Source organism: Budorcas taxicolor, chromosome 10 (assembly GCF_023091745.1).
Source record: "Budorcas taxicolor isolate Tak-1 chromosome 10, Takin1.1, whole genome shotgun sequence".
Taxonomy (NCBI): domain Eukaryota; kingdom Metazoa; phylum Chordata; class Mammalia; order Artiodactyla; family Bovidae; genus Budorcas; species Budorcas taxicolor.
The window spans coordinates 78,866,893-78,884,700 of NC_068919.1; the positions used below are offsets into that span (position 1 = coordinate 78,866,893).

Below are 17,808 nucleotides of genomic sequence, written 5' to 3' on the forward strand. Positions count from 1 at the left end.
AAGTTTAGGCCTCTGAAGCTGGGGTGGTTGAGCCAAAGCCTCAAGCCTACCACACAAGTCACTGACATCGGGGTCGGGGGAGTTGGGGTGGGGGCAGCCAGCCTGTCCAGAGGCCTGGATGGTGAAGCAATTATTAGCTTCCTATTGCTGCACTAACAAACTACCGCACATGTAGTGCCTTAAAATACGAATTTATTATCTTCTCAGTTCAGAAACCTAAAATGGGCCAGCAGGGCGGCATTCCCACTGAGGCTGTAAGTGGGGCTTCCATCTCCTTGCCTGTTCCAGCTTCTAGAAGACAGTGCGTTCCTTGGCTCCTGGCCTCATGCCATTCCAACCTCTACCTCCGTCGTCACATCCCTCTTCATCAAAGCCCACCCGGATAGTCCAGAATGTCTCCATGAAGGACTTTAACTCAGTTACACCTGCAAAGTCCCGTTGGCCAGGTAAAGTAACATAGTCACAGGATCCAAGGGATTAGGACACGGACATCTTGTGAGGACCATTATTCAGCCCATCACAGAGCTGAGAGGACTCCTCAGTGGTATTTTCCTAAATATATGTATGTATCACTCGAACCTCTGACCCCAAAAGCCAGCAATGAGTAGCAAAAGGACTTGAACTCGCCTCTTTAGAAATAACTAAACAGATGAAGTATTCATCAATCAAACTCTTGGTACTAACACGTTGGTGCTGTTCAGCAGTTTTGTATGCATCATGACGAGTGGGTTAAGGTGACTGAACACATGAAAGAACCCAGCATATAACAGCGTTGTGACTTCTCATCTGCAATATGTAACTGAAAAGAGATGTGTAATTTCAATTTTGGAGGTCTAAGAGAATTGTTAGTAAACAGCTTTGAACTGCTCCAGGGAACCTGATTTACTGCATTTATAATATTCCAATTGCTTTGTGCTGAGTGAAACTCTGCAGCTTGGATTTGAATCTGCCTGGGTTGGGAGTCTGATGTCTTGAAAAGAGTGATTAAAACTTGCTAATATGTTTAAAATATTTAAAGGGATTTAACAAAGTTTGCAAACGGGGTTGTTCTGGAGGATTAAATCTGTTATGATGTATGAATGATTAAGACACAGAAAGTGTTTTTATTTTCATAGAAAAATTACATCATCAATAAAACAAGATGTCCATGATGCACTTAAAAGCTTGAGAAATGAAATTTTAAGATTTTACCTTTAATGGATTGAAAATTATAGTCGTTTGCACACATAAGCACCCTTGAACGTTGAGAAACTCAAACCCTTGAAGACTGTGGAATAACTCTATAAACACACCTTGTTCAAATGACTCTTACAACATTCTTTTAAAGACTGATCATACCTCTGGAAATTGAGGGGGATTTTGTGGGGCTTTGTTTAATATTGTGGCCATGACGCACAGCACGTGGGATCTTAGTTCTCTGACCAAGGGTCGAACCTACATCCCCTGCAGTGGAAGCTTGGAGTCTTAACTACTAGACCACCAGGGAAGTCCCTGAAAATTGAGGCTTATTAATGCACTTACACCCTGAGTTTAGGAAACTTTCTCGTTGGAACAATTTCCTTCTCCTCAACTCTTAAACCACAGTCTTCCCCACCAAGCTGCCATCACAGCAGACCTACCTTGAGCAGGTATGGCTTTCTGCCAGCCAGTGGGAAAACCTGCTGTTACGGTTCCCAAAGCAAAAGCCAACCTCTCCTCACGTCCATTCTCCCGAATAGCCTTGCCTCTTTCCCAGGGCAGTGGGTGTTCCAGAAACTCATGAAACTAATTCCTAGACAAATGGGGCTTACACTGGAAAACTGTCATCTCTGGCCCAAGTTCAGTAAGTCCCATTTCGGTCTTAGTCCTCTTAGATGAGGGGACTTATATCATGTTAAGAGTTCTCTTTTAAAGAGATCCTTCAAGCGAATCCCTTAAAACTTAAAGTGGGACTGACCACAACTAACATTTATATGCACTAATACTTTAGGAGTTCTATATATTAGAGCATCAACTTTCCAGCAGCACTATTATTCCCTGTTAGTGGATAAGAGAACTGTAGTGTCCAGTTTATCCATTTTGGAAATGGCAGTTGTAGGTCTGAACTCTGACCATCAGACTCCACAGACTCAACTCCCTGTTATTGCTGCATGAAACTGCTTTACTCCTTGACACAGTTAGAACTGGAACACAGACCTGCAGCTTCCATTGCTAAATTATGTCTCTAAATCACTGCACTGTTACTGATTCCGTTACTGGCAGTCCTCGCTGCCTGTACTGTGAGTAGAAGCCTCGAGGAGGAAAGAGGCAAGGAGGGAAAATCAAAAGAAACATAGATCCTCTGGGGACCTTGTTTAAAGGCAGATTCTAACGAGAGGATCTGGGGTAGACCTGAGAGCCTGCATTTCCAACAGCCTCCCAGGTGAGGCTGGACAGCTGCTGTCTACAGGAGAGTCTGAAGAGTAGGGGATGAGATGACTTCCTGAGTGTCTCCTGCAGCAAAAATACAAGGAACCAGGGCATGTAGATGTCACAGAGCTGTTTGATGATGTGAGAAACAAAAGTAGGGTTTATTTTCAACGCATAGGAGCCTTGTGAGGAAACCACATTCTCCTCTTGAAAACGAAACAGAAGCATAAGATTGAATGTGCCAAGGTCAAAAGCATATGAGGGGTGGTACAGGTGCCCCACACCATCCTTGATCCCATGCACTCTTTTGGAAAACAGTAAGCAAGGAGCAAAGAACTGACATGGGAGTGTTGCTGCTTTAACACTGTGTGTCAAATAGGACCAAAGTTGTCCACACTTGTCAATTTTGTCCTGACCATTTTTAATAGGCAGTATTTGGGGGCAAAAAGTGTGTGCTGATGAAGAAGGTAATTACATACACCCCTGGACTTCAAAAATGAGAAGCCAAGCCACATAAATTCTCTTCCTTAAGAAAACAGCCATTTCAAAAGATTTTCTTTAATATCATAAAATATTTTCATGGACAAGTGAGCTAGCAAACACACATGCACCAATGTGCCTTTTGACAAGCTTTCCCCCTACCCTCACCTCCCACTCCCACGTCAAGGTGGACAAGAGACCGGAGAAATGAATACAGCAGATGGAACAGATAGAAAGGAAAAAAAAATGGATAAAAAGGATGGATAGAACATTGTGCTTGGTTATTTTCCTATGTCACAACAAAACAAAACATTTCGGTGCAAATAGTTAATTCTTCCTCTTTTCCATTTAAGTCTGGTGGAGAAAAAAATACTTCTTGTATAATAAAATATGTGGTTTTTTTGGTTTTTTTACTTTTTTTAACGTAACTTTTTTTTCTTTTTTGCAGAAAATAATTTTGTAAACTGTCACTTCACGGGCAGGGAGGCTGGATGCCACACGGGTCCCAGCTCGCCCACTGGAGGCAGAGCGTGAAACCAAGCCCGGGCGGGAGAGGGGGGACAGCGGAGGCGCAGGGTGGGGCTCGCACAGCGACGGGGCGGGGGCGTGGACCGGGCGGGGCGGGTTAGAGGTCACTCTCGCCGTACAGCGCCGTGGAGAAGGACATGTAGTCCAGAGCACCGGGCACGGCGTCGGGGCCGGTGTAGGGGGCCATTCGCGCAATGCAGTACTCAGCCTGGTCAGGCGGCAGCTCTCTGCGCAGCTCGTCCACCGTGATGTAGTTCTGCGGAAACAATGCACTCAGGGCGGCCGCAAAGCCCGGAGGTCGGGAACCTCACTCAGGAGGTGAGGTACCCTGTCCCGCCCCCATTCCAACATGTACATTACACATACCTGTATCAGGCATATGTGTAAATAAATAAATGATATGACAAGTTATATGATACAGACACATATGTATCAGTGTTATCTATATATGTACGATTCCCTGGCATGTACATATCTATATGTGTGTATATATATTTAAATAACATACATTTCAATCCCCTTTTTTCACTTCAGTAACTGCTTTAGCCTGTTCCCAAGTAATTCCAAGAGCCAACTGCACCTATAATCTTTTCGTGTATCTCTCTAGCCTGCACCAACCACAGGCTGGAACAATATTAGCAACACCATATTTGGTGAATAAGAGTAGGACTCCCACGCCCAGCTCAGCTGGGCTCTGAGGAGATCACACAATTCTCGTAAATTACAGGAGCCTCCAGTTTGGGGCATCACTGCCACTGATAGATATCGTAACCTTCCCCCAGCCCATCTGGTTCCCAGGCTGAGATGTCTGCTTCCTCCCTGTCTTGGGCTTGCCCATCAAAGTCTACTTGGAACCTGCATCTTTGGGGAGCTTGCAGCTTCGCAAGTGTTCAGGGACTTGCCCTACTTCTGCCAGAGTCTCCTAAGGAGCCAGTCTGAAGGAGACAGAGGTTGGCCCTCGAGTCACTTCAAGAGTCAAGATATAAAGTCCCTTTCTGGGCCCCAGAGACTTCCTCGAGCAAGTGAGTCACTTCAAGGAGGTAGTTTCTGAGGGTCCTTCCAGCTCCAAAGTGCTGCGACTCTAACAGGGTGTCCCTGAATATAAATAAGAGCTTTAGGAACCTCTTTGTTGGTTCAGTCTTCAACATAGACTGAGACAGTTCAGACACTACTCTCCCTGCTGGCTAAGGAAGGATGGCCTAAGGATTATCCTATGAATTTTACAGGAAGGGACTCTGACCTCTAGACCCCTCTGCCCCCAAAGCCCCTGGGATGCTCCTACTTTCCCACTGTCGGGCCTGGCAGTGCAGGGAACTTGGGGGATTTGGAGAACTGAAGCTGACTGCCTAGGGTAGACAAATGAGAAGCACGCTTCTTTCCTGCTTCCCATCCACACGCCATGGCTTGTGCCCAGACCGATGCAGGGCTGAAGTCTTAAGTTCCCAGACTGACCTTCCGTCACCCGCTCACATACTCCATCTGACTGGACTGCCCTCCACCACTGGTCACTTCATCACCAGTATCTCATCATAAGTACAACATGCAGTGTCCACGGCAGGGGACTCCCTTCAGCTAATGCAGCGTCCTAACCTCTTAGCTGATGCCCAGATGTTACAGAAAAGGGTAGAGGTGGACAGCCGTGAGGCTCAGCGGGGGAAGAAGGAACAGCAAAGCTGCTCATGACCTCCCCTCCAATTCAGCCCAGCTCCGCGTGGCACCCCCACCACGGCACACCCACCTTATCCCCGGCCAGGATCTTGAAGGAAGCCATGACTTGGTCTGCTGTGTCTGTATCAGCTGTCTCGCGGGACATGAAGTCGATGAAGGCCTGGAACGTCACCACCCCCAGGCGGTTGGGGTCCACGATGCTCATGATACGGGCAAACTCTGCCTCTCCCTGGAGGGAAAAGCCAGTCCCAGGCCTGTCAGCCACAGTCCCCTCTCTCTGTGGACCTGAAGCCTCTGGGGCTCAGAGTGCTTGAGGCCGTCAGAGGGGCCCCTGACCCAACCTGAGTCGTCTCGGTTTCCCACCCTCTACGGATGCCTGTGCTCCTCTTGGGACAGCACTGGCTACCACTCAGCATATACTATACACCAGGCTCTATTTGAAGTGCTGGGTAAAATTCATTTAACCGTCCTCACAACCATGAAGTAGCTATTTATTTTATTATCTTCATCATGTTTCCAGAGGAGAAACCTAAGGCCCAGACAGGCTTAGTGACTTGCCAAAGGTCACACAGCCAGGGGGTAGTAGAGCTGAGACATGAACTTGGGCCTCCACCACACTGTACATTCTATGTGTCAGACACGGCACAGCACTCACATTGAGTTGCTTCATTTAACCGTTACAATGGTCTGGCTGCATTCCCCACACCTTCCTTATCTGGGCCCCCAAGCAGGGTATGACAGAACTGGGATTTATTCCCAGGTCCCTTGCTTCTAAAGCCCACGCCCTTGCTCCTACGCTGGGAGGCCCAAGGGCTCTGGACTTTGCAAGGTAGGCCAGGAGTTGAGGCTGCCCAGCTGAGGCCCCTGCCCTGCTCAGAAGGCCTACATGAGGGCAAGGCAGCTGAGAAGGTTGGGAAGGAGCTTGGGGTAACAAACAAAGGGGCGGCATGCCTGGCTGAAGTCATCACCAGGACAGAGGTGGAACTCTCCAGGCCTCACGTGAGATGGAGCTGAAACAACCCCCACCCAGAGTGCCCACCACAGTCCTGCCCAGCAGCCTCGGGGTCAGCCCCACCATCCACGATGGGAGCAAAAAAACAAAAAGCTCACTTCGATTGTAAATATCAAAAGAGAAACCGGCAGAGAGAGGCAAGAGGGCCAGATCTCCCGGACGCACACAGGCCCCACAGCTGGGGCCCAGCCTTTCAGGACACCCCATGGACCAGAATCTTGAGGCCCCGCCAGGGATGGGTGGGCCTCCAGCCCACCACGGCCAGGACTCGGCCTCTCCGGTCATCTGGCTGGCTGCCCCTTGCCAGGGCAGAGGGTGGGGTTTACGTTACCATGTTGTAACCCATGGAGATAAGGCAGGCGCGGAAATCATCCGTGTCCATCATGCCTGTCTTCTTCTGTGGGGCCAGGGGCACCAAGACACAAGGAGGAGAAAGGGCCGGCCAAGGGCCAGGAAGACAGGGCACAGATGGCCAGAGGGGAGGTCGAGGTGTACGGTTTTGGGGAGCGGTGGCAGGGGCGGTCAGGAAGGGGAGATGAACACAGGAGGAAGAGATGCAAAGACACATCCAGGGAAGATATCCATAGGAAGGAGGAAGACAGAGCAGCGAGATGCAAAGTCCGTCCACGGGATGGAGAGCGATGAGGAGAGAAGAAGGTGGGCACCGTGCAGGTTCCCACGAAAGATAACCGAGGGCAGAGGTCAGAGGTCGGAGTAGTGGGAGGAGGAGCCCGCCAGGGGCCAGGCGGGGACAGCAGAAGACGAGCCCCGCAGCCCACAGGAAAAGGGAGGCAAGGAGATCCAGACAGAGAGAGAGAGAGAAAAGAAAAAAGGAGAAACGCGTTATTTCTCGCCCCAGACGCCACCCCTGAGCGTGCTCCATGCAGGAGGCGAGTACCTGGGGGTCGTTGCCAATATCATAACCCAAGCTGATGAGGCAGGCTTTGAACTCCTCGGGACCCAGCGTGCCGGAGTGATCCTGGGGCCGCCGTGCGCCAGCCAGCGAGCCATGCGGTGCCAGGGAGGTGGAGGCCGTGAGGGGGAAGGGGTGGGCCATGCCCCAGTGGAGGGTAGCGTGTGTGGGGAGAGACAGGGACGAAGGCATGCGGATGGGGAAGGTGGAGGGTGGAAGGGCGGGGGGAGGAGGGAAATAAAAGTGCACAAGGTTAGACACACGGACGTGGTCCAGAGGGGGACTCTCTCCCCGGTACACGCAGCTGTCCTGCCCCGGGGGAGTAAGCCGGAGGGAAGCATGGTGAGCCATGGGGGTAAGAAGCTCCCCCAGAAGAGTGCCCAGCCCACCTCTGGCCCCGATGCCCTGAGCAGGGTTTTCCAGGAGGACGCCATCCACCCAGGTGCCTGGAGGGCAGTGAAGCAGGCAGGGGTGGTGGGCAGCACCCAAGCCCATGCTCCCACCCCCTGTGGCCACCACAAAGCCCCAAGGCACTGAGAGGGGCAGCCCACACAAAACTGGATGAGAATCCAGGAGGACTCTGGTAATTCTGACACCTCTACCAGGGGTCCGAAAGGCTACCCCCGGGGCTGGGGGAGGATGGAGGCTCTGCTCTGTCCCCAGGCACAGGCAGGGGATGGTCCCCATAGCCAGGGACAGCAGGCCCTCCCTCGAGGCTATGGCAGCCTTGCCCCCAGGGGGTGACTCCTCATGGTAGGAGAGCAAGAGTCAGGGGTCTGAGGGCTTCTCTTCACCCACAACACGAGCACTCTCTCCAGGAAAAGCAGGGATGCTCATGGGACACTTGGACAGCTTCTGAGGCCAGCCTGGGGTGGTGGAGAGTCAGAGCAGGCTGACTGCAGTTCCGCCCTACCCCTCCTCCTCCTCACTTGCCCAGGAAGTGGGCCCATGCCCTGGGCAGTGCCCTCCAGGGCCCTGGGGCCGGGGCTGCCCTCAGTGAGTGCAGGGGTGGAGCTCACCCGGTCAAAGTGGTTGAAGGAGGCCCGGAACTCATTCATCTGCTCCTGGCTGATGCCCTTGGCGTCCCTGGTCAGGATCTGGTTCTCCACCTCATTGATGGTCCTGGCGATGGTGGTTAGGAGCTGCTCCCAGCCCACACGGATGTGCTGCAGGCAGGCAAGGCCTGTCAGCAAAGGGGTCCCAGGCCCGGGCCTGGGTCACCCCTCCCTACTCCCTCCCCTGACCATCAAAATGGCCAGTGCAATCAAACCTGACCTTCTGCCTGGAATAACAGAGTCACCAGGCGCTGGGGAACCAGGACAAGGACAGAAAACCAGGACAGAGGACCCAGATGATGAAGGGGGCAGCACAGAAGGGTGATGGTTTCTGCCCAGAACAGCAGAGACCAGAATGACCAGCGTGGTCAAGTCAGGAAAAAGGGCAAAATTGACAGTGGGGAAGATCAAAGGACAAAAAAGTGGGTAATACCCTGAACATCCAACTCTATAACCCCACACCCATGCCTTCATGGTCAAAACAAGTAGGTCATTTAAAAAGCAGAGGCCAAACCAGTGTCTGGTGACCACCAGTCTCAGAATCACCAGGTACTGGTTAAAAAATTTAGATACCCGAGTCCCATCCCAGACCTAGTGAATCAAATTCTGGGACGGAGCCTGGAAATCTGCATTCTTAGCAAGCTCCTTGGGAAATTCAAAAGGCACTGAAGACCGAAGACTCGGAGCTCCAGGAGGGAGGAAAAGCGAGGATCCTCTCACTTAAAAGCTAAGGTTTATCCTACTATACGACCAGTTTTCTTGGAATGATGGGTGACCCCCCACTACCACTTCCCCAGCCAAGGGAAGCACAAGGGGGATCCAGGGCTCCGTCTCCAGGGGAGCAAGGCTGGCGGTACCCACCTCCATGGTGTAGTTGGTGTGCTTGTTGTCGAAGATGAGCGCCTCCTGGATGAGCTGGTGGTCGCCCTCCAGCTGGTCGATCTTGGGTTTGTAGTTGACGATGCTCTTCTCATATTGCCGCAGGTGGTTGAGCTGGTCCTCCAGGGTCCCGTGCATTTCAATGGAGATCCTTCCGATCTCCTGCTCACCCGGAAAGGAGGCCCTTGTGAGACCTATGCACTCTGGGCACCCAGGGTGGAGACTGGGGCCCCCAGGTCACTGACCAACCCTTCTGATGATTCTTGGCATGGAAATAGCATCATAAAGGAATCTGACCAGCACTGACTGTTATCACCAGATGAATACCTCCCATCTCCCAGGTACCCCTCAGGCTCAGGAAGGGGATGCAAGGTCAGTTGCTAACTTAAAGGTTCACTCCTCTACCTGCCATTCAAACTCCCATCCCAGGCCCGTTCCTGACTACCATCCATTTCAGGGAAGTTCTCCCACTGAGCTGGGTTCCTCACAGCCTCAGGGCACCTGGCTCACCTTCTCAATGAACATGCTCCTGCTGTTCTGTTCCTCGGAAGCCTGCCTCACCCCCTCAATCCCACCTGTCTCCATGGTCCAGGCCTAATCCCATCTCTGTCTTTCATCCATATAAACACACCTTGCTTGTGAAAGCACTTTCTGGCAACTCAGTTCAACTTAGCAAGCATTTCTGGAGCACCTACCACCATGCATAATGTGCTAAGCAGGTGGAGATGGGGTCCAGGAAAGCACACAGGAACTTGACATGGTCTCTGCCCTCAAGGAATTCAGAGGGACACCACGCCCTAACCCAAGCAGTGTTCCTTCCTTATCTACATCACCCTGATACCTGGTCCAACAATACAGCAAAGAATTTCACTCTTGCCCAAAGCACAGTTCTCTCTCTGGGGAGATCACCTCCTTCTGGCCAAGCTCATGACTCAGGAGGAAAGGAGACCAGCTCAACCACACATACCACAGGGCAAGCCGAATCAGTCACCTAGGCACTGATCCTCCCATGGGACTGTCTCATGTGGTGTCCCTGTGCAGGCACGGGTCCCACACCCTCCATGGGGCAGCGGGCCAGCTGTGGGTTCAGGACCCACAGTGCCCACAGTTCCCGTCCAGGAGGAGACAGGGCAAGCCTGACTGTCTGGGATGGTGCGGGAAAGGGTGGAAGCCCCTGCCCTGCCTTCCATGCTGGGACCCACCTCCATCTTGGTCTGGATCCAGGGCCCGATGACGTTGGCCTGGGCCCCAAACTGCTTGCGTAGCCTTTCGTTGTGCTGCTGGCGGGCGTGCTCCTCCGTCAGGGCCTGGTCCCTCCGTGGCACCAGCTGCCGCACCTGGGGCAGAAATGGTCAGGGGACATTAGGATGGGCCGGCCATCTGCCTCCACATCAGAGGCAATGGAGGAGCCATGAAGGGGAGAGGCCAGGCAGTAACAGGAGTGAACACATTGACCTGTTCTAGAAATTCATTCATTTGCTTGATGGACAATGAGCACTTACTGTACGACACTGAAATCAATGAAAATCAACAATACAGACAGACAAAAATCCCTGCCCTACTGAAACTTACACTGGCTCTGCCAGCACCCCACCCAGCCCTTGGACTCACATGGTCCCATTTGCCATTGATCTCCTGAGGCGTGATGGTTGTGTAGGGGTTGGTGCCTGCCATGTTGACGTGGTAGGTCTGGACAATCTTGGACACCTCGTTGTGGATTCCCAGGATAGCCAGGCGCTCCTTGTCGGCATCGGGGAGGGTGGCCTTGAACTGCTCATGGGCTGTGGTCAGTCCCTGGAAAGAGACAGGCGTGCAGAAGAAGCACAATGACTGGGAGGGACTGGTGCCTCCCATGGGCAAGATAAGCCAAGGAAGACCTGCAGGTCCCAGGGCAGAAGTGGGTGAAGGGGCCACCAGAGGCCCATACCAGCTGGGCGGCCTGGAGGCATCAACCCAGGACTCTTTCAGCTGAGAACCAGGATGGCTGGGCTGGCCACAGGAAGGTGCCACAGCTTCATGCTCAGGCCTGGTGATTTCAGCAGCAATCTCCCTGGGGTGGTCACCACCCCATAGTTAGGTTGGGGACAAGGGGTGCCCTGGGTCTGCTCAAGGGACCTCTCCAACATACTTTCTCATTGTGCTGCAAAACCTTTTTCATCTAACACTCTGTAGCTGTACAAAAGAATGGTTTACTGCAGTGAAATGAGCTCCAAGATAATTATGAGGTTAGAAATAAAGGTTCAGGATACAGTATATAATAGAAGCTAATTTTTACGTAAAAAGTGGGGGAAGAACATATTAATAAACAAATGTGCTCGCCTATGCAGAGACCGTGTCCTGCTCTCCTCTGGGGAGGGGCACTGGGGGCTGGGGGACAAAGGCTAGGAGGGAAACTCATTGCACACTCTCTTTAGTTTGTAGATTTGATACCATACGCATATATTACGGAGTCAAAACAAATAAAACACAAAGCTTTCAAATCTAGAACATCCTTGGGGAGGCTACCCTGAGCCCTCTCCCTGCAAGGACAGTGTGTGGGCTGTGCAGAGCCAGCTCCATGGACGAGGGCGTCGGCAGCACACCTGGATCTCCTCGATGGTGTGCACGATGAAGGTGTCCTGAAGGTCCTCCATGGCCCCCTCCATCCAGTTGTTGAAGGGCGCAGCCCGCTTAGCGTACTCCAAGTACAGTTGGTCAATGGTCTCCAGCAGTTTCTCCGTGCGCTGGGAGTGCCAAATGGCATGGGGATGGGAAGGTGCTTAGTAACGTCATGTCCAGAATCAACAACCCCCCACAAACCCAGTAGACTTTAAGATCTTTCTGGCTAGCCCAGAGAGTTTCAGGTCTGAAAGGACCAGATAGCTCGGAACAGACTCTTCAGAGTGCTGGTTCTTTATATGGGGTGTATGGACCACCCCGCACTGGAGTCACCCGCCTAGCCCCCAGAGAGTCCGGTTTGGAGAACAGGAAGGTTCTCAAACAGCTGGGGCTCTTGGTCCAAGTACAGTAAATCAGGAGGAGGAGAAGATATGATCAGGGCATCTCCATCAGGGCAAAGGTCAAGTCCAGTGCCAGTATGAGCTTTCCATGGTCAGACCAGGCCTGGGGAAGGTCTGGGGAAGCCAGTGGAGCCTCTTAGCCCAAAGCAAAGGGAGTCGCGAAGCAGAAAGGCCACACAGGGCTGCTGGAGGCAGGTCTCCGTCTCCTCAGGGGCTCTCACCTCCAGAGCTTCCCTTCGCTTCTGGGTTAGGGCCCCTAGATTGTCCCACTGGTCACAGATCTTTTGGCACCGGGCATTGACACTGGGTGAGTCGTAATAGTCCAGCTCACTGCAGGAGAGGAGAGAGGAAGAGTCAGGTGGCCCAGGTTACTTCTGTGGCCTGCTCTCCTTTCCCTGGGAGGGGGCGGGGTGGGGGCACTCATGACCCAGGAAGGCCAGTGTGCACATTTCTTCAAGAACTTCCAGGACCCCTACTCCCACCCTCAACCTCGGGCTTTCAGGAGACTGCTGGGAGGAGAACAGTTATCCTCCCCAAAGGCCCTTGTCCCAGCCTCGCCTGGAAGCCACACCAGCCTTGACTGCAATGCCCAGTGACAGGAAGCCACTAAGACCAGGCGAGATCTCAGAGCCATACTCGGTTACCCTCTGGTCCCACACTGGCTGTAGGTAAGGACCGAAGGCCTGTGACAGAGGGTCACAGGCTATTCCCCACCTGCGAGGACGTTCTTCGTCTTCTGTATTGATGACCTTCCTGCCCCAGGACCCGGCTCACTTTTCAGGCCAGAGCCCACCTCCCACAGCGCCACAGTGCCCTCTGGGCTTACTTGAGCTCCTGGGCAATGGCGGCAATCTGCTCCACGCGGTCCTGGTGGGCGGCCAGGTCACTCTCGAAGGCCTCGTGCTTCTTGAGCAGGGCCTTGATCTCCGAGAGGGTAGCCGTCTCGTAATCCTTCTGCCGCAGCATGGCCTCTTTGCCTGGGGGTCAGAGGTCAGGCACAAGGCTGAGCAGGAGCTGGGAGGCCCACCTTCTTGATTTCAACCACCCCTACCTCAGGGCCTGGAAGCTCCACTTCTGGTATATCCCAAGGAGACAGATGTGCCCCATACGATGATCAATTAATCTGCAGTTCAAGAAAACAGATATGCAGCCGGAACATGTGCGATGGGGCAGAGGGCGGGAAAGTCACTCCTTTTCATGGAGCGTGCTAGGGCTACCAGGAATGGTGATGTACAGACGATGCAGGCTAAGTGGACAGTCAGGGTATAACATGAACTTTATAAACAGCAGGAAACAACGATCTACGCCTGTGGTATAACCGGGAAAAACAAGTTCCTCAGGGGTACCCCATCTTTAGAGTTCTCTCCACTTACAGTTGCTGGCCCCCAGCAGCCCTGCAGGGAACCTGCCCCTCAATTACACCCAATGCGGGCAGCCTGTCCAGTGTGCTCTGCACATAAGCCATCAGTAGCCAGCACCCTCTCCAAGCATCAGGGGCACTGCCCTCTCTTTTAAGGCTTGCATTTCTTGGATTTTTGTCTCTAAAGGGAAGAGGATGAGAATCAAGCTCTCAGATCGCTGTTAGATGACGGTCCCCAGCTGCTCTGTGAAGCGGCTGATACAGGACAGACTGACCTGGCCTTGCCTGCACACCCACCTCCGGTGTTTGCCCCATCAGGGAGGCTGAGCAACTCTCAGGAAATGAGGGCTGGGCCAAAGAGGTGATGGCTTCTTTCCTTCTCTCTACTCCTTTTTGTAAGAATATTAATATGATGAGTTTAGAGGGGAAAAAAAAAAAATCACAGATGAGCCTACTTATCTATTCCTTTTCAGTCTTGCCTTCTATGGATGTTGCATTAAAACCATTGGGTGTATATAAATTACATATCCTACTTTAAAAATACTCAGCAGCACATCACCAGTTTCTACACTGCCACCACGGCCATCGCATGAGTCACTCCGATGGCCCTGTAACATTCTGTCGAGTGGCTGAACCCCCAGAGGCGTAACCACACACTGCACTACGGTGGAGCATGTGGGCCCCTCAGCTGGCAGTACTGTAGATGGACTCGTCGCAAACATCCCCGACACGTGACTTCAGCCACGTTTAGGGGTTTTAGACAGCCTTGAGAGATGCAGTTCTTAGGTAAGTGGGCAACAGCATTGTCAGCTGTGAGTACTTAGAGCCAGACTGCTATGTCGGCATCTACTGCAGGCATGCCAGCACTTCTCATGCCTTTCCTGGTGGCTGGTGGGGCCAGTCTTTGCTCTTTACCTTTTGTGAGCTGTTCCTTGGCCCCAGAGAGAACACAATAGAAGCGTGTGGATGAATTGGTGCAAACTCCACCATCCCTCTTCTCCTCCATCCATCCATGCCTGGATAGATAGCTCATATAGACATAGTGGAAAGCGCAGCAGCAACCTCATATTATTGTATATGAAGCCCATCAAACCCCTCTGCTGAGTCAAGTACACACCTATCCCCTCCTGCTCCAAGCCACTCCCTAATGGCCCCAGGGTGTGGCCATCCCTACTCATCTCTGAGGACCACCACAGAGCTGACTGGGGGCATCTCAGGGTACTGAGCTCTACCGGCCAATGGGTCTGCTCCAGGGGCTCAAGCTGAAATGACCGCAGAGCTCTAGGAGATGGCTAGCATGGCTCACTCTCCAGCCCCGGCCCAGGTTCTGAGGAAAAGACCATTTTAGGTGTGATCTCTCTTTGGAGAAGATTATCTGCCAACAAGCAGACACCAGACATGGCCAAGTGCTCCAGGTCAGAGTGATGGAGACACACAGGTGCTAAGGCCAGAGCTGCAGGTTACTACAATGGCAGAGAAGGCAGAGGAGGGAAGATATCCAGGGCTCCCATTTACTGAGTGTGTCACACGTGTCAGGCTCTCAACTACACATAAAATGCACAACTGCATGAGGAGGTATGCTGAGTTAACAGTATCCCTCTGAAACTCACGTCAACCCAGAACCTCAGAGTCTGACCTTATTTGGAAATAGGGTCTTTGCCAATATAATTAGCTAAGATGAGGTCATACTGGATTAGCTGTTGTTTAGTCACTAAGATGTGTCTGACTCTTTGCAACCCCGTGGACTGTAGGCTCCTCTATCCATGGGATTTCCCAGGCAAGAATACTGGAGCAGGTTGTCGTTTCCTACTCTAGGGGATCGTCCAGACTCAGGGACTGAACCCGTATCTCTTGCATCTCCTGCGCTGGCAGGCAGATTCTTTCTTTACCACTGTCCCACCTGGGCAATCCTACTGGATTAGAGTGGGCCCTAAATCCAATGACTGGTATCTTCAGTAAAAAACTGAGAGGCAGATTCGGTCACTGAGACCCAGAGAGAAGGAGCCAGTGATGATGGAGGCAGAGATCAGAGCGATGCTGCTACAGGCCAAGGAACACCAGGAAGTGCCAGTACAACCACGTGGCACTAGGAAGAAGCAGGGGACGCCACCCCCCAGAGGCCCAGAAGGAGCCAGAGCTGACGGCACCTGGATTTGGGACTTCTAGTCTCCTGAATTGTGAGAGAATGTCCTCGTGTCGTGTAAAACCACCCAGTTTATGGCAATTCGCAGCCCTAAGAAAGTGATACAGGAGGGCACAGCATCACCTGCATGTAACAGACAAGGACACAGACCACTGCTCCAAGGTACACTGCTTCCAGGTGGTAGAGTCAGCATGTGAACCCCAACCTGACTCAGGGAAGGGAAGTCACTACAGTGACAAGAGTAATTAACGCTTATATAGCACGTAGCAGGCCAGGAACTCTTCTCATTGCTTCTGATGTATTATGCCATTTAATCCTCATATACATATTAAGCTGATACTATTATTGTCCCCACTTAGCAGAGGAGAAAACTGAAGCAACCAAAATACTAATGAGGGACTTCCTTGATGGTCCAGTGGTTAAGGCTCTGCACTTCCAATGCAGAGGAGGCACGTTCGATGCCTGGTCAGGGAACCAAGATCCCATGTGCCATGGGGTGCGGCCAATAAAAAAGGGAGTGGGGTGGGTCATGAACTCACCTACTGTTAAGGGACAAGTAAGAGACAAAACAAATAAAACACAAGAGAGAAAGGAGTTATGGCTGGTGGTTTAGCACGAAAGCTAGACCCAAGCTTGGGGTGGGAGGCAGGGGCTAGGCTGGTCTTACCGTCCGTCCAGGCCTCGTGGATGGAGGCCTTCTGCCGGAACTTCTCTGCCAGGTGGTCGAGCCGCTCCAGCCTCCGGATCTCATTCAGTAGCCACTCCTCATAGCCCTTCTCCGCCTGCTCCAGGCAGCCCCAGGCATTGTTGATGTCCTGCAGGGATGGGAGACACAGGGTCAGCCCACCTGGCCCCCGAGCCAAGCCCCCATGGCTCCTCCACACATTCCAAGAGGAGCCTCCTCCCCACCCAGTCCCCCTGGTATGACCTAGGGTTCCTAGGCACCAGGTCTCCTGCGTAGGGAAGTGGGTCCATGCTGCTATGGGGCGTTAGCAGTGCATCCCAGTGGGGAGAGAGCCCAAGGCCCTCTGGGCACCAAGACCGGCTTCTGCCAGGATTCTGAGCAACCACCGAGGTCACAGGGCCAGCCAGGGAGACAGAGCAACAAACTGAACAAGGCAGGCAGCGATGGGAGCCTCCCAGCCTCCTCGTGTTTCTGGGTTTACTCGTGGGCTCTGGGCAATAGCCATCCCCGAGTCACCCAGAGATGGTGACAGGTAATGAGCACAAACCCACAGGCGTTCAGACAGGGAGCTGCCCTCTACAGTCAGCACAAGGACACCCCCCGGGCAGTGACAGGCTGACTGGACTCGTGTGCCACCCAGGTCCTCACCATGTGCCAGGGGCCACACTGCATCTGCCACAGGAGGGTCACGTTAAAGCACAGAGCACCGCACCACCCCCCAGCCCCCCCCATCAAGTAGCAGCTCCAGCCATGTAAAAGCTGCTGACTTGGCCTGGAGTCTGAAAAAGGACCACAGTTTTCCAAACCGTATGCAAAACGTCAGGCCTTTCTCTACTCCCCCAGGGTCCTCCCTCCCTCCGTTGCTGTTTACAAGCTCCTCCCAGCCCCTTCCACGCCTCCCTTATGAGCCTGTGTCTCCTTGTCAACTCTCCCCTGCAAAGTGCAAAAGCTCTATCCTGGTCAATTTTTTATTTTAAAATTTTTGTTTGCATGTTTCTCTGGCTCGTATCTCAAGTCCTGGGGAAAGGGTAAACAGGGAGGAATAACAAAAAGTGACAAAAATGAAAAAGAGTTATGACGTGGAAAGCTGGTCACGATATAATTAGTTCTTTTTCTCCTTGGTCATGCCATGTAGCATGGGGGATTTTAGTTCCCCCACCAGGGATTGAGCCTGTGCCCCCTGCAGTGGAAGCACGGACTCCTAGCCACTAGGGAGGTCCCCGTAAGTTCTTTCTTCTAAGCAGCTTATTAAATAAAAGATGCTTTCAGATTCCCTTTAAAATCACATTTATAGAGTCTAAAAGAATCTCTTCTCCCCAAAATCTTTTAAGTTGATCCTGGGTAGGAAGATTATGAAGAATTTCTATTTTCTATATTTTACTTATGTACATATTTGAAAATGTCCTACCAAAAAAAAAAATCTATTAAGGTATTAAAAAAGTTTTTAAGTGCTAAAAAAGATTCCATGGAAGTGAAAATTATCCTTTTAGCTCCTGAATTATGCCCTGTTTGGGTCAACATGTCAAGTGGGATTTTGTTGGCAGAGATGACTCTTTGAGGGGTGGGGAAGAAAGTGCTGGGGCTGATCCAAGCAGATGTGCAGGCATCTGGAAAGGGCAAGTATGACCCGGCATGGTGAGGAGAAAAGGGGCTCTCTCTCTGAGGCGAGGGGGAACCCCCACCTGGCTGAATGTGGGC

The 17,808-nt window shown here is 52.2% G+C and overlaps 1 protein-coding gene across 4 annotated transcripts in view; it reads right to left on the reverse strand.

The window, feature by feature from the left end:
• Positions 1 to 1,224: 1,224 nt before the first annotated feature.
• ACTN1 (actinin alpha 1) overlaps positions 1,225 to 17,808 on the reverse strand; it is a 97,963-nt gene continuing 81,379 nt past the window's right edge. The window contains exons 11-22 of one of the 4 annotated variants that reach the window (XM_052646155.1): positions 16,093 to 16,240; positions 12,749 to 12,899; positions 12,144 to 12,252; positions 11,506 to 11,646; positions 10,535 to 10,717; positions 10,126 to 10,260; positions 8,906 to 9,085; positions 8,009 to 8,155; positions 6,975 to 7,055; positions 6,408 to 6,473; positions 5,135 to 5,293; positions 1,225 to 3,652 (exon numbers count right to left, since the gene is read on the reverse strand). In XM_052646155.1, coding sequence (XP_052502115.1) covers positions 3,494 to 3,652; positions 5,135 to 5,293; positions 6,408 to 6,473; positions 6,975 to 7,055; positions 8,009 to 8,155; positions 8,906 to 9,085; positions 10,126 to 10,260; positions 10,535 to 10,717; positions 11,506 to 11,646; positions 12,144 to 12,252; positions 12,749 to 12,899; positions 16,093 to 16,240 — 1,659 coding nt within the window. In that variant the 3' untranslated portion in view covers positions 1,225 to 3,493. The remainder of the gene's footprint in view (positions 3,653 to 5,134; positions 5,294 to 6,407; positions 6,474 to 6,974; positions 7,056 to 8,008; positions 8,156 to 8,905; positions 9,086 to 10,125; positions 10,261 to 10,534; positions 10,718 to 11,505; positions 11,647 to 12,143; positions 12,253 to 12,748; positions 12,900 to 16,092; positions 16,241 to 17,808) is intronic. The other 3 variants (XM_052646157.1, XM_052646156.1, XM_052646158.1) reach the window with 3 other exon arrangements.